Here is a 15000-nt window from a genome sequence, read left to right on the forward strand (position 1 = left end):
AGGGTGTTTTCACATTCGGCTCATCTCGACCAATTTAAGTGGATTCATTGCTTTTCTTTCTCAATATGGACCATATGTTAGACCCGCAAAAAGCCAGCTCATTTCTCAAAATAATTACTAACCTTTTGACCCCAAGTTTTCCCCTACATTGCTTGTGTGATGTTACAGCTTAGCTGAGCTCCAATATTTAAAACATGGTGGGACGAGGAGTTGTGTGGTTGGAGGAGGAGACAATGGCTCTCTTTAATATTTGGAGTGAGGATTATATAGGATATAAGGAACCAGTTAGTTACAACTCATAAAAACAGTAAAGTGTTTTTACAGTTCTGTGAAGAAATGATAGTAAAGGGGTTCAACAGGACCACAATAGAATGCTGATACAAGAAAATGAGACAAAATACATGCAAGTGTGAGACCAATTGAGACAGTCAGAACAGTGACTTACCCACAAAACTAAGCAATTGTTGATCTCAGTCCAAAAGGAGAAACTGTGAATGGGAAGTGGACTGATGCCTCATAAGATGGTGAAGAGATCCAGCAAGTGAGCCGAGTGCACTTTCAAGGGGACAATATGAATGCAAAGAGAAGTCCACTTTCTGTTTGCTTGTTTTTTTTATTATTATTCATATTTATTTATTTAATTTTTTAGTCCCAGTTGGAATGCTCTGAAAGGCCCAGAGCCCAGAAGTTAACAGTGCTCAGACCACCTCTAAAGATAGTGGTTGATTTTGTGGTCCACTTTGATGTACAGTATGTGAAAACAAAGTGGTACCAGTCCACTTCACATTTGCTTTATGGTTAAAGAACTTGACGCTTACTGTCCTTATGTATCTGCAGTTTTATGTCACATCGCAGAAAGAAAACAAGTAAAAAATAAAAATAAAAAACTCTATTGGCTGCCAATGTGGTCATTTAGTCACTCAATAAATCAGTGTTGGGTAGCAAAATGACAGATAGGCTAAGAGAGGCACAGTATCAGTAGCAGCTGCGCCATTGAGGTTAGCAGCAGATCTAAAAAAAAATAAATAAATAAATAAATAAAAACAAACAAAAATAAGGATAATAATAATAATAATAATAATAATAATAATAATAATAATAATAATAATGTGAACTATATTACTACTGTAATATATTGCATGTAGTATATACAGCACATGTATTTTCTTTTTGTCAACCACTTACATCAAGGTCACAAATAGTCCTATGGCATGAAGCATGAGTTGTGTTTGATGGTTCTGCAACCAAATTCCCTCCCCTCATTCATTTCTTTTCTTCAGAGCCTTTTGATAAATGTGTTTGTGACTCATTTTGAATGCCGTTATTCATAATTCAGTATTACACAGCTGGATTCTGAGTGCTAAAGAAGTTATGGTGTGTGGTGTGAACAAGTGGTTTGACAGCTCATCAATGGAAAACGGTCTAGAAAAGGAAGTGAGTCCTATTTTGAGTCTCCTTTTATTGTGAATGCCAAAAGCACAGAGGTCATTTGCAGATGGGATTTTTGGTTCCACTTTAACAGTATAGTTTATTTAAAATGAGTTTGAAGATGTAAATTATTATAATTATCATTTGTCTCTAATACCCGTGTAGTTGAATATAAACTATAATATTTCTACTGAACATGGATGCAGTTTTACAAACTAGTTACAGTTTATCAGCTTTGTTTTGGCTTTGTGAGTATGAGGCAAACTTCTGAATCTTTCAAAAGGATGTTCTCTCTCATGTGTAACAAGATGAGTGTAGTTAAATTTGTATAAGCTACTGGTTTTCCAATATTAATTTCTTTTTAATTACACTAATCGCACAAGTAGATGTTGACCTGCTATGGCATTACAGCCTGTCGCTCCTCCTCTGGTGCCCATGTCTTGCCTCCTGGAAGGTCTCTTGGTAGTGAAGCAGTGGTAGGAACATCTCCCTGCCACCCCCTGCAACTAGACCTCAGGTTAGGTGTCACTACCCCAACACTTCTCCTTTCTGCTCACCCAGAGCCAAAAGCTGCTCTTCTCAGCCTCTTCAGCCAGATCTTTCAGGGCCTTCTGCTGGTTTGCTACAGTTACTCCCATATCCCTCAGGAGGCAGGCAGTTCCAACAAAGCGAGAGCATCCTACTTCTACTGGGAAGATGTTGGTTCTCCAGCAAGCCTCCTTACACTCAGCAACAAGAGTGCTTCAGCCTCTTCCTCTCAAAGGCAGCTTCTACTCTCTTTTCTCATGGGACAGTTAGCTCGATGAGGAGCACTGTCTTGGTGCTGCTGGACCACATCACTATATCAGGGTGGACTCACTAGGGAACTGGAGCTTTCTGCCAAGCTCGACTCTCATTCTCCAGTCCTGGATGAAAGGAACTAACCTTGATGGAACTCTTGGTGTACTGTTTGTGTTACCCCCACCTTCTCTGATGAATTGGATGTGCTGACACCCTGGTGGAGGATGACCTCTACTTATGACCTGTCGACACCCCTCCAGCATCTCAGCCAGTGTGCTCAGGACATTATCGTGTTGCCACCTGTAGCGTCCTTGGAAGAGCGCAATCTTACAGCCTGAGAAGATGTGCTGGAGACTTGCGTTTAGACTGCTGCAGAGGGGTCAGCATTCTTCCTGGCCAAATCACAGGTGCAGGTTCAGTGGTCAGGGGACAGTGTTGTATGTTGTCCTGATAAGAAAACTAAGCCTTGCCTGTGGGATTTTCCCCAGCTCCACCATGCTGATGTTTCTGCCAACAACACAAGTTGTTCCCACGTTGTCCAGACTTCCTGTCGTCCCTGTGCTACAGCCTTGATCTTATAGCACCCGTAATCCATCCTTGTCACCTCAGACACCACCAGTTCTTTCCTCTCTTTCCTGCTAGCCTTGGGCCAGACCCCCAGAGCTTATCCCCACTCAAGGTTGTCTTTCCTGTCTGGACCCTGATGATGAGCTCTTTGTGCTGCAGCCTGATCGACTTCAGTATGGGCTTTACAATTGTGGCCAGTGTGGACCTGGACGTTCATACTCCTCACTGCCTGGTCAGTGGACTCCCTCAGCTCCAACACTAGCCTGGTTTTCTCTTGCTTGTAGCCCATGCTAATGGATTGCAGTGGCAGCTGTAAGATGTTCTTGAACAAGAGACCAGTTTTTCATTTTGATTATGTTTATATATACAAACTAACTACACAAGAACTGTTTATTTATTTTACAGTGTAACTTTATGTAGAATTTACATTTTAGTTGTGACAGTTAAGTAACAAATTATAAAATGGTATTAATCCATTTATACATTTGATTTTATTGGGTTATCATTGTACAGCACAAATACTATACAGGTATATAAGTAAGTAAGTAAAAGATATAAAGTCAAGATACTTGTGTACTTACACAAGCCAAAAATGGTTTCAAGGCATATGTTTATTTACATAAAATGTGCAATTGTGTTGAATTCCCAATTCTGATTGGTCAGAAGGTGTGAAATAATTTTCTATAACAGCAGCTCTGACAGTAGTACCAGCTGCAAGACAAACCACAGGTTGATATTAATTATGAATGATTATTTCTATACTAACAAATTCCACACTTACAGACTTGTAAGGCAGGTACATTACATAATTTTTTTAAAAATTTTTTTATTTTTTTTACCTTTTTGTTGACATGGTGATGTTTGAGACATTTATTTTGCATTATTGGAAAGAGTCTCCAGTGTCAGCACATAGTACCAGTCCGAGGTAAAGCTGTTCCTTTATGTTTCCCAGCATGGGATTTCTATATAATCTGACAATCTAATTCATTTTTGTCTTATTAACTTCAAGAAAGAGAAAAAAGATAGGCTAGTAAGATAACTGTTTATAGCTGCTATAGATGATGATGGGGCTAATTTGTTTCTTGGGTGTTCTATAACATTAACGTTAATTATAAACAGATAAAAAGTATGATGTGTTATAAAAGAACATTTATATAATTTGCTAATTTTTTGTAGTATAAAGAGAATAAAACTCTTCAGGATGTGCTATTATAGGAAAACAATGGATTATTATTGTCCTATCACACCATGCACTGTCCTGATTTATTCCATCAATTAAAAAAAAAAAAATCCTGCCAATTTCCACCCTCTAGCCAGCTCTAGTCTATCGTACAACAGGTTCCAACTGAGGTACTTGAAGGCTAGCACAGCACATACAGTACTTCCTCTGAGACATGCATTTTTTCAAACTGCTGCTCATGCTGCATCACAGGGCAATGTGAGACACTAGGAGGACACTAGGAGGAAAGTGTTATCTGTCCTCTTCCACATACATGAGCTCACAAATGTCCACTATTGGTTAGTGTTGCTCTGATTGAGAGGGGAGGGAGAGTAAGCCACCCCTCCCACCCAGAGAGCACAGACCATTTTGCTCCCTTGCTCCTGGCTGTGACATTGCCAGGATTTAAACCTGTGATCCCCTGTTGATAAGGAAATCAATTTTCTGTTATACCAGTCATAGAGCCTGTCTAGCATATATAGTTTACGTGTGACTACACATTAATTAGAGACATACAATATATTAAAGAAAAAATGTAACAATTTCTGTTTCATTTTTTGTTTAAATAGGACAATCACCAACGTCTGAAGTGAATTCTTTATTACCAAGTATCCCTGAGCTGGTAACAAAGGATCCATGGTACACTGAAGCGACACAAGGTATAGCAAAATGCATAATGTCATGCCTTTCACTGTGACAATTTTATTTTACAGCTGCTTTTAATTATTTACTGTATGTTAAGTCTGTAAAATGCAATAATATTACATACAGAAATATGGATCTGACAACACTTTATAATGCCACCTTTAATTCTTTTTTCTTTTGGTTATAAAAATGACCACCAGTGGTAGCCAATAGCACAAGGCACTACCCTAACTCCTTAACTCCAGACATTAATAAAATGGTAAGTATGCATGACTTCAGATAGAATTGTTGTATTATGTATATCATTGTTATTGTTACTAACTCTTAAGGTTCTTATTGTTAAGGGGAAAGAACCAACAGATGATTTGATTCCTGTAATTGCTGTATCAGTCCTGCTGATTTTCCTGGTTTTTAGCGTTGCTTTTTATCTGATATGTGAGTACATTCATCTCACAATAAACACCAGTGTTGTTGTTTCAACTTTGATCTAAAATCTGTGCTGAATGACTGTTTTCTTTTCAGGGAAGAAAAAGAGAAGAACCAGGGAATCTTTAGAAATGTAAGTGAAAGGAAATTCACATTTGAGTCAGATAGAAAGAAAGAAGGTCATTTGATTAAAAGTAAGAATGTTTTGCAATAAATTGTCCAGAACCAATCTGTAAAATTTTAAACAAAATGCTAGATTTTGTACATGTTTAGATTATTTTATTGATATGTCAGCAGAAAACTTTAAAAAATAAATAAATAAAAAAATTTTTAAAAAAACTATTAACATTACAGCCATTGTACTGTACAAGCATGAATGTAAGGATTTATTTAAACACAAACCATCCCTATTATAGAAATCTGAGCCTATCCACTACAAACTTTATGACACCCACTAAAACTTAAAAGTACCACCACAATAACAGTGAAAGTGTAACTCTGTGTAAAACATACAGATTATCAACTTTAAATGTTGCTTATTTCTTAGCAAGTTATCATATAAAAAAAAAAAACAGAGAATAAACAATATACATATAACACATTTAATTAATTTTGTGAGGTGGTCTTGTATTGTGGTAGAATCATTTTTAGCTGTTGCCTGATCTAATTTAATTTTCCATTTGTGCTTCACTGTTTCACTGAAGTAAAACCATTTATTTATATTTATAGAGTCAGTATGTAAACTATTTCTTACATGTGGATACAATTCTGTCCAACCAGAGACCAGAACCAGAATCCCTCAGCCATCTACAACAACTCAGAAGTCAGCCTTGGTCTGAACAGCAGGTCAATGGCTGTGGAGAACATCTACCAATTAGACACTGAGAATGAATATGAGCAATGGTCAAGATAACTCATGGAGCTTACATACTGTAAAATGACAAAGCTTTTGGACTGTTTTTTTTAAGGCTTTGGATAATTAAAAACTAACTTTTGTGATTGTCTTTTGCAGTTGAATCACTTTTTTTAGCCTACAGATATTAAATATGGACTGTAGTGGAATGATAATTTGTACATGTTACAATTGTAAATTTGTAAATGTTGGTCATTTGTAAATGTTGCAATGTAAAAGTTAAATCAATACATTTTCAACACCACAAATGTTTTGATCGGTTACTGCATATTTGAGCTGCAGTGCTTTCTCGGCACATAATCCATCTGTACAGGATTTTGCTATGTTTTTTTTACGACAGTTCCGGCTTTGCTGCAGCTTTTTAAAAAATTTGCGATGCAATTTGTGGAGTTTTTCTTTTTCTTAACAATAAATCTGTAATGCAAGTAACATGATTTTATTTACATCAGTGACATTTACATACATTTAAAATGTAATGCGTTACATTACTGCATTATCAGAAAAAGTAATTAGATTACACCCAACTGTGACTAAGGCTGTGGCAAGCCCCACTGGCACAGTTAATGCATGCTCAGTGTCACTGGATCCATATGGCATAGGTCAGCTGCAGGATCGTTAGGCAGGTACCTCTGCTCAATATTTTGCTCCTTTAACCACGGAATGTCTTTTGGTGGCGGAGCAGTGGCAAGGACGTCTCCCTGCAATCCCCTCTAACTAGAACTTGGGTTAGGTATTACTACCCCAACACTTTTCCTTTCTCCTCAGGCAGAGCCAAAAGCTGCTCTTCCCAGTTTCTTCAGCCAGGTTTTCAGGGCCTTCTGCTGGTGTGAGACCTTTTAGCTGTACTTATGTTTGATGCAGGTGCATCGAAGAGGGCTTCACCTGAATGTGAATTGTGATGATGTCACATGACGTGTCTTCATCTGCGGAAAATCTGCTGTAATTTAGAAAAATTGCAAGCTCCTCTGAATATACACGTGTTGATTGCATTATGACTCACACAGTCTCCAACACTGTGATCATATCTATACAAAACAGCATGTGTGGCATTGCAGAATACCAATCACTGCAGAACTTTGGCATAGAGCAAGTTGCAGATTGAAAAATCTTTCTTTAGGCTGAAAAACATTTTTTTTTTGAACATGTAAAAATTATGACTAAGCACATATAAAGGTGCATTAGGCAAGAGGAGTCAAAATTAGTCAGGATCAGATCACTTTACCATTATTTCCGCCCATGGACACAAAGCTCTACCCCCAGAACCTACAGTGACATGTAGAGTTCAACAAGAGTTAGCATTATAAAGGATTGCCATGACATCACCTTTAAGTATACTCAGCCATTAAAATAAAATCATTGGATGTTTCAGAGTTAAAGATGGAGAATTAAGAGATTAACAAATTTAAAAGGTCAACATGGGCATATGCAGCACACAACAAACATAACGGTAGAAATAACACAACAGGAGAGAAGGGAAAAGAAAAAAAAAGAGGGATTCATTTATCGCAAGTTATAATACCACAAACACACAGATTTTCCCTCATACTGAACTATCAGAATGATCAAGATGAGTGAAACAGGCACTGTCATGTTACTGAGAAACAACAAGGTGCAAAGTCCTCTATCCTGAAGACTCTCCCACCACAGAAGTCTAACTGAATCTTACAAACTGCTGATACCTGAGACTCCTTCCATAAATCTCCTTTCAGAAACTTCACTATATCAACAAAGATACATTTTTATTTGTTAAATAACTGTACCCCTACACCTCTCCGGGAACCGTCACCTTACCGTGGTGGAGAGGTTTGTGTGTCCCTACGAACCTGAGGGCTGTGTTGTCTGGAGCCTTGTGCTCCTGGTAGGGTCTCTCAAGGAAAAGTTATCTCAGGGGAGGGGCCAGACTAAGAATGGTTCAAAGACACCTTCATGAAAAAAACAAAGGGAGGAGGAGTTACCCTGCCCAGACAAAGCCCGGGGCCCCCATCTGGAGCCATGCCCAGAGGGAGGGCCCGACTGCGAGCGCCTGGTGGCTGGGTTAGCCACGGAGCCCAGCCGGGCAAAGCCCGAAAAAGCAACGTGGCACCCCCCTCTCCATCCTATGGGCCCACCACTCGTGGGGTGAACAGTGGGGGTCGGGTGCGCTGCTACATGGGTGGCAGTGAAGGTCAGGGGCCTTGACGGACCAGACTCGGGTGGCAGAAGCTGGCTCTGGGGACATGGAACGTCACCTCTCTGTGGGGTAAGGAACTGGAACTTGGGCGGGAGGTGGAGCGCTACCAGTTAGATCTGGTGTAGCTTACCTCAACGCACAGTCTCGGTTCTGGAACCGTACTCCTGGATAGGAGATGGACTCTATTCTACTCTAGAGTTGACCAGGGTGTGAGGTGCCGGGCAGGTGTGGGGATACTCACAAGTCCCCGGTTGAGCGCCGTTATGTTGGAGTTTACACCGGTGTATGAGAGGGTCGCCTCCTTACGCCTACGGGTTGTGTGTGTGTGTGGGGGGGGGGGGGGGGGGGGGGGGGGGGGGGGGGCCTCTGACTGTTGCCTGTGCATATGCACCGAACACCAGTTTAGAGTACTCGGCCTTCTTGGAGACCCTGCACAGAGTCCTGTTTAGGGCACCAGTAGAGGACTCCATAGCTCTGCTGGGAGACTTCAACGTGCAAGTGGGCAATGATGGAGATACCTGGAGAGGCGTGATTGGGAGGAACGGCCTCCCTGATCTAAACCCGAGAGGGCGTTTGTTGGACTTCTGTGCTAGTCATGGATTGTCTATAACGAATACCATGTTCGAACATAAGGAGGCTCATAAGCACCCTAGGCCGAAGGTCGATGATCGATTTTCTAATCGTATCTGAGGCCGCATGTTCTGGACACTCGGGTGAAGAGAGGGGCAGAGCTGTCAACTGATCACCATCTGGTGTTGAGTTGGGTCAAAGGGTGGGGGAAGATTCTGGACAGACCTGGAAAGCCCAAACAGGTAGTGCGGGTGAACTGGGAATGTCTGGAGGAGGCCCGTGTCCACGAGATCTTCAACTCACACAGTTTTTCTGGCACCCCTGTGGAGGTTGGGGGCATTGAACCTGAGTGCGCAATGTTCAAAGCCTCCATTGCTGAAGCTGCGGCAGAGAGCTGTGGTCTCAAGGTCTTAGGTGCCTCAAGGGGTGGTAATCCCAGAACATCGTGGTGGACACCGGTGGTCAGTGAAGCCGTCCGACTGATGTATTATCCTGGAGGACTCCGGAGGCAGTTGCAAGGTGCCGACAGTTCCGAAGGGCTGCAGCCTCTGCCATGAAAGAGGCAAAGTAGCGAGTGTGGGAGAAGTTCGGAGAGGACATGGAGAAGGACTTTCGGTCGGCACCAAGGTGTTTCTGGAAAACCATCCACCACCTCAGGAGGGGAAGTGGGGAACCATCCAAGCTGTAAGGATGGGATGCTGTTGACCTCAACTGAGAAAGTAATTGCACGGTGGAAGGAACACTTTGAGGAACTCCTGAATCCGACTAACATGCCCTCTATGGTACAGGCAGAGGTGGAGGATAATGGGGGATCATCGTCAATTTCCCTGGTGGAGGTCACTGAGGTAGTCAAACAACTACACAGTGGCAAAGCCCCAGGGATTGACGAGATCCATCCAGAAATGCTGAAAGCTCTGGGTGTGGAGGGGATGTCTTGGATGACACACCTCTTTAACATTGCGTGGAAGTCGGGGACAGTGCCCAAGCAGTGGCAGACCGGGGTGGTGGTTCCCCTGTTCAAAAAGGGGGAGCAGAGAGTGTGCACCAATTATGGGGGTATCAGACTTCTCAGCCTCCCTGGTAAAGTCTACTCCAGGGTGCTGGAATGGAGGGTTCGGCCAATAGTCAAACCTCGGAACAATGCAGATTCCGTCCTGGTCATGAAACAACGGACCGGCTCTTTACTCTCGCAAGGATCTTGGAGGGGGCCTGGGAGTATGCCCATCCAGTCTACGTGTGTTTTGTGGATTTGGAGAAGGTATATGATGTTGATGATGATGGTGATGATGATGATGATGATGATGATGATGGTGGTGATGGTCCCCAGGGGTTTACTGTGGGAGGTGCTGAGGGAGTATGGGGTGAGGGGTTCCCTTCTTAGGGCTATCCAATCACTGTACTCCCAAAGCGAGAGCTGTGTCTGGATGTTCAGCAAAAAGTCTGACTCATTCCAGGTGGGGGTAGGGCTGCGCTTTGCCACCAATCCTGTTTGTGATATTCATGGACAGGATATCGAGGCGTAGTCATGGTGGGGAGGGGTTGCGGTTTGGTGACCTGATGATCTCATCGCTCCTTTTTGCAGATGATGTGTTCCTGATGGCGTCATCGGTCCGTGACCTCCAGCACTCACTGGATCGGTTCGCAGCTGAGTGTGAAGCGGCTGGGAAGAGAATTAGCACCTCTAAATCTGAGGCCATGGTTCTCAGCAGGAAACTTATGGAGTACCTACTCCGGGTGGGGAATGAGTACTTAACCTAAGTGAAGGAGTTCAAGTACCTCGGGGTCTTGTACACGAGTGAGGGGACATGCAAGCGGGAGATTGGCCGGAGAATCGGAGCAGCGGGAGCAGTATTGCAATCGCTTTACCGCACCGTTGTGAAGAAAAGAGAGCTGAGCCGGAAGGCAAAGCTCTCAATCTACTGGGCAACCTTTGTTCCTACCCTCATCCCTCTCCCTTAGAGATAGGGTGAGAAGCTCAGTTATCCGAGAGGAACTCAGAGTAGAGCCGCTGCTCCTTTGCGTTGAACGGATCCAGTTGAGGTGGTTCGGGCATCTGGTAAGGATGCCCCCTGGGTGCCTCCCTAGGGAGGTGTTCCAGGCATGTCCAGCTGGGAGGATACCTCGGGGAAGACCCAGGACCAGGTGGAGAGATTATATCGCCACACTCTCCTGGGAACGCCTCAGGATCCCCCAGTCAGAGCTGGTTAATGTGGCTCGGGAAAGGGAAGTTTGTGGTCCCTTGCTGGAGCTGCTGCCCCCGCGACACGATAATGGTTGAGGATGGATGGATGGATGGATGGATGGATAACTGTACCCCAAATTCTACTAGTTTGCACCCATTAATCCCCAGGTAATGTAGGGCTGTTAATGTTCTAGCTGGGGTAATGGGCATTGTTCAGAATCTTCTAAAGTATGTACATTTTATTTGCTACAGGCCAAGGTTTAATTTTATCAATTAAACTTATCACTTAGGTCATGTTGTCTGTATACAATTGATAACTGTAGCCCATCAGTTATGTTGTGCTATGTACAATTTGTCGTCCCCCTCATCCATCGGTAGAAGGGACCACCACAGAACCACCACTAGCATGATATTATCTTAAAGATGGATCAATCTCAACACAAAAGTGACAGTGTGTATCAAGTGGTGCAACTTTGTTGTGATTTTTAAGCACCTTAGGGTCACCACTGGGTTGAGAACAGTCTTCCAACCGAAAATATCCATCCAGCAGCAGTACTGTTGTGAGAAACTGACACTGATGAAGGACTAGAGGATGAATAGCACACACTATGCATGGAAGAATAATTAGTTATAGTCTTTAACCATTGATCCATAAAGGGCACCAGCAAGGAAGTGTACACACAGTGTTTAAAAAGCCAAGCAATGCTGCTATGACTGATACACTTGTATCAGGACAACACACACACTACAATGTCAGTGTCACTGCTGTGCTTGGAATGGACCAACATTAAAATACAATATGTGCTCAGTGGTGATCCTATGATGGTGTATTTCCACTGATGTAAATGAGAATGGACAGACTAGAGCTGACAGGAGGGCTACTGTAACTCAAATAAGCACTCTTTACAACTGTGGTGAACAGAAAGGTATCTCAGAGCGCACAATATGCCATACCTTGAGGTGGATGGGCTACATCAGCCAAAGACCACATTCATTTTCACCCCTGTCAGCCAGAAACAGGAATCTGATGTGCAGGTTCACTAAAACTGTACAGTTGAAGATTGGAAAAAAAAATCACCTGGTTGTCACTTCCATTACATACTTTACAAATATTGTTGCTTGAGATGGGTGAACTCATTTTTGAATGGTTAAATACATGTTTTCTTAGGTAATGTTGAAAAAATTATCAAAATGATGAATCATGGAATCATCCAATCAGTATTAAATATATTAAATGAAAAACAGTCCAATTTAGTTGTTAAAGAGCATTTTTGTTGATCCTTCATACTCAATTACATTTTGTGCATTTAAAGCATTGTAAGCAGAAGGCCTTGTTTGTACTGTACACTGGATTTATGGTGAACTCTGGCTAATAATATACTGAGCTATTCAGGAAATGTGTTGCCCACTGAGAGTTCAGACAACACCAAAAATGGCTGGCACGTAATATAATGCATTATTTTCTAGGAAAGGCTTGAAATTCATAACACACCTCTAGATTTTCGTTTCTTGTTGGAAAGAAGACCAGTCTGTCCTGATATCCAGTTAACAGAACCTTTAATGGATGTTTTTTTCTGGAACATGGCCTCTGCAGAGAGCTCTTTCACAATGGCCTTATTCTCTCTTCTCTCCTCATCAACAGTTAAGAGCTCGTAAGGGACTCAGTAGCTCTGCCTTGCTTGGAGATGTCACAGACTGAGGTCTCGAGAACACAGCTGCCTATTCACAAACTTTCATTGTCATGCCTCATGCCTGCCTTCAGCACAAATCAGTGTTTGCTTAAATGCAAAACTACAACTAATAATCTAGTCCGAATGGCTGCCAGTTATAGTCGTTTATCTTTGCTGCTCTCGATTCTTGTTCTCAACGTATCAGGTAAATAAAACCAATGACCATTTTTAAGAATTTAAGAAGAGCATAGACTTGTCTTGTAATTGTCTTCTCTGAACTAACATTGTATTACAGAAATCTGGAAGTTTTATATATATATATATATATATATATATATATATATATATATATATATATATATATATATATATATATATATATACAGATTTCTTTCCAAGAAGCTTTGGGTATTAATTGTCCTTGAGTCATGCTATCCACTATATTTTTGTTTGTATCCATCAGTTGCCAGATCATCAGAGACGCCTTTCAAGGTAACCGAGGGCAGTACTGTGATTCTGTCCTGTCATTACTCTGTGAAACATCATGGCCTGAGCCACGTCTGCTGGGGTCGAGATTGTGGAACCTTCTGGTGCAATGACATCATTGTTCAGACAGACCAAAGTGGGGTCATCTCAAAGGTCTCTGACAGGTACAGACTCATCGGAGATGTTCTCTCAGGACAAATGGACCTAGGGATCCAGCGGATACGACAGTCAGACAGTGGGCCGTACTGCTGCAGGATAAACATAGATGGGCTTTTCAATGACAAGAAGGTGACCTACTCTTTAAAAGTCATGAAAGGCAAGTAAAGTTTTATAATTGTTTTTCATGCCGTTTATGTTCTTAAATGCTGAGGATTGCCAAACCGAAAACGTTACTATTTTTTTCTAAAGCTGCAACAACAACAACACCAACAACTACTACACTTCATACTACAGAACCACTGCAAACTCAAACAGGTGAGTAATGTATTGGGTCTAAATCTGTTCAGGCTAGGCATGTTTAATTACTATGGTACTGTAAGCCTGTTTTTAAAGCATCTGTACAAGCAAAAGAAAAATCAAAAGAAAAACCTCTACTTTCCACCCAATACATATATATATATATATATATATATATATATATATATATATATATATATATATATATATATATATATATATGTGTGTGTGTGTGTGTGTGTGTGTGTGTGTGTGTGTGTGTGTCATCATAAGGATTAGAAAAGCATTAGAGAGCTTCTAAGAGTCGTGCTTCCTAACATAAATCTAAGAATGAGACCTAATACCCATCACAGTAGTATATCTGCTGCTACACTTTGTTTTATCAAGACAATTTGTATTGCTAGCTATTAGTATTCAGCTAGTTTGTATCATCAGCGTTGCTATCATGCTAGCTAACACTTAAGACATTAGGAATTAAGCTGTTAATGGTTAGCCTCAGCTAATATTTCCCCATGTTGCTCAGTTGCTTGGTGAAAATGGTACTAATGATCTGAGGCAGAAGTCTTTTTCTTTAGTGAAACTTTCTTGTACTTTTACTTTGAGTTTAAGAGTTTATTCTTTTCTTTTTTTTTACTTGATTCACACTGAACTTGGCAGTAAATTAATACAATTTTGAACAACTGTAGAATGCAGTGACTAATTTGCTATAACTATTATATAGCCTGGTTCTGTAAACAGTTTCCTGGCAACTGCTGCCGAAAACATACTGTAATATAACGCAAAATTATATCATATTTAACTTTATATACTGTGGAATGTACAGTTACTAAATTATTTTGAAAATCGTTTGTACTGATGCCATTTATTAGTAAGTGACAAGACTTGCACCAGTTTCAATCAAGATTTTCCTACGTTGTTAAATTTTCAACAGGGAAAATAACAAGTGTGACAACAACACATTAGTCATCTACTATCTCAATATTCAAAACAAGAAAATGCAACTTGTTATTCAGTCAAGTGAGAGGAAACCTTTTAGCTTGAATTGTTTTCAGGCAGGAGCAAAGTAGCAGAGTTAGCTAACAGTAGTAGGAGGGGGTTATTTTGCAGGAGCTAGCTTACAATAGTAGGAGCTAGCTAACAATTGCAGGAGCTATATAACCGTGTTTCCTCACACTTGCTTGAATAGTGAGGTGCATTATCGTGTTTTAAGTTTGCAACTCACTGTTCAGGCAAGTCAGAGGAAACAGTTTGGTTCTGAGGACTAGAATTAGCTTAATTAAAGGAATAAGCAGCTTTTTAGCTGAACTCTATCTAACATGGTCAAATATTAGTTATTGTTAAGACTTTAAAGGGTAAAATCCAAATGTATTATTGGCGATTCAAAGGAGCTTGTAAGCTAAGTTATGGAGGAGTGTGTTTAAGTGTTTTTTAACTAAACTGATTTACTTAATAATAACTCACCATCAATGCTACATTTTCATACAGTGC

At 41.0% G+C, this 15000-nt stretch overlaps 2 protein-coding genes across 2 annotated transcripts in view; both read left to right on the forward strand.

The window, feature by feature from the left end:
• havcr1 (hepatitis A virus cellular receptor 1) overlaps positions 1–6407 on the forward strand; it is an 8219-nt gene extending 1812 nt beyond the window's left edge. The window contains exons 3-7 of the mRNA XM_017491878.3: positions 4564–4653; positions 4840–4898; positions 4984–5074; positions 5162–5198; positions 5846–6407. Coding sequence (XP_017347367.1) covers positions 4564–4653; positions 4840–4898; positions 4984–5074; positions 5162–5198; positions 5846–5978 — 410 coding nt within the window. The 3' untranslated portion in view covers positions 5979–6407. The remainder of the gene's footprint in view (positions 1–4563; positions 4654–4839; positions 4899–4983; positions 5075–5161; positions 5199–5845) is intronic.
• Positions 6408–12449: 6042 nt separating this feature from the next.
• The window catches only part of timd4 (T cell immunoglobulin and mucin domain containing 4), a 3784-nt gene continuing 1233 nt past the window's right edge, over positions 12450–15000 (forward strand). Inside the window, exons 1-3 of the mRNA XM_053687834.1 lie at positions 12450–12775; positions 13034–13372; positions 13465–13530. Of these exons, the coding sequence (XP_053543809.1) occupies positions 12586–12775; positions 13034–13372; positions 13465–13530 (595 nt within the window). The 5' untranslated portion in view covers positions 12450–12585. The remainder of the gene's footprint in view (positions 12776–13033; positions 13373–13464; positions 13531–15000) is intronic.

The sequence above is a fragment of the Ictalurus punctatus genome, chromosome 18 (genome assembly GCF_001660625.3).
Source record: "Ictalurus punctatus breed USDA103 chromosome 18, Coco_2.0, whole genome shotgun sequence".
Taxonomy (NCBI): domain Eukaryota; kingdom Metazoa; phylum Chordata; class Actinopteri; order Siluriformes; family Ictaluridae; genus Ictalurus; species Ictalurus punctatus.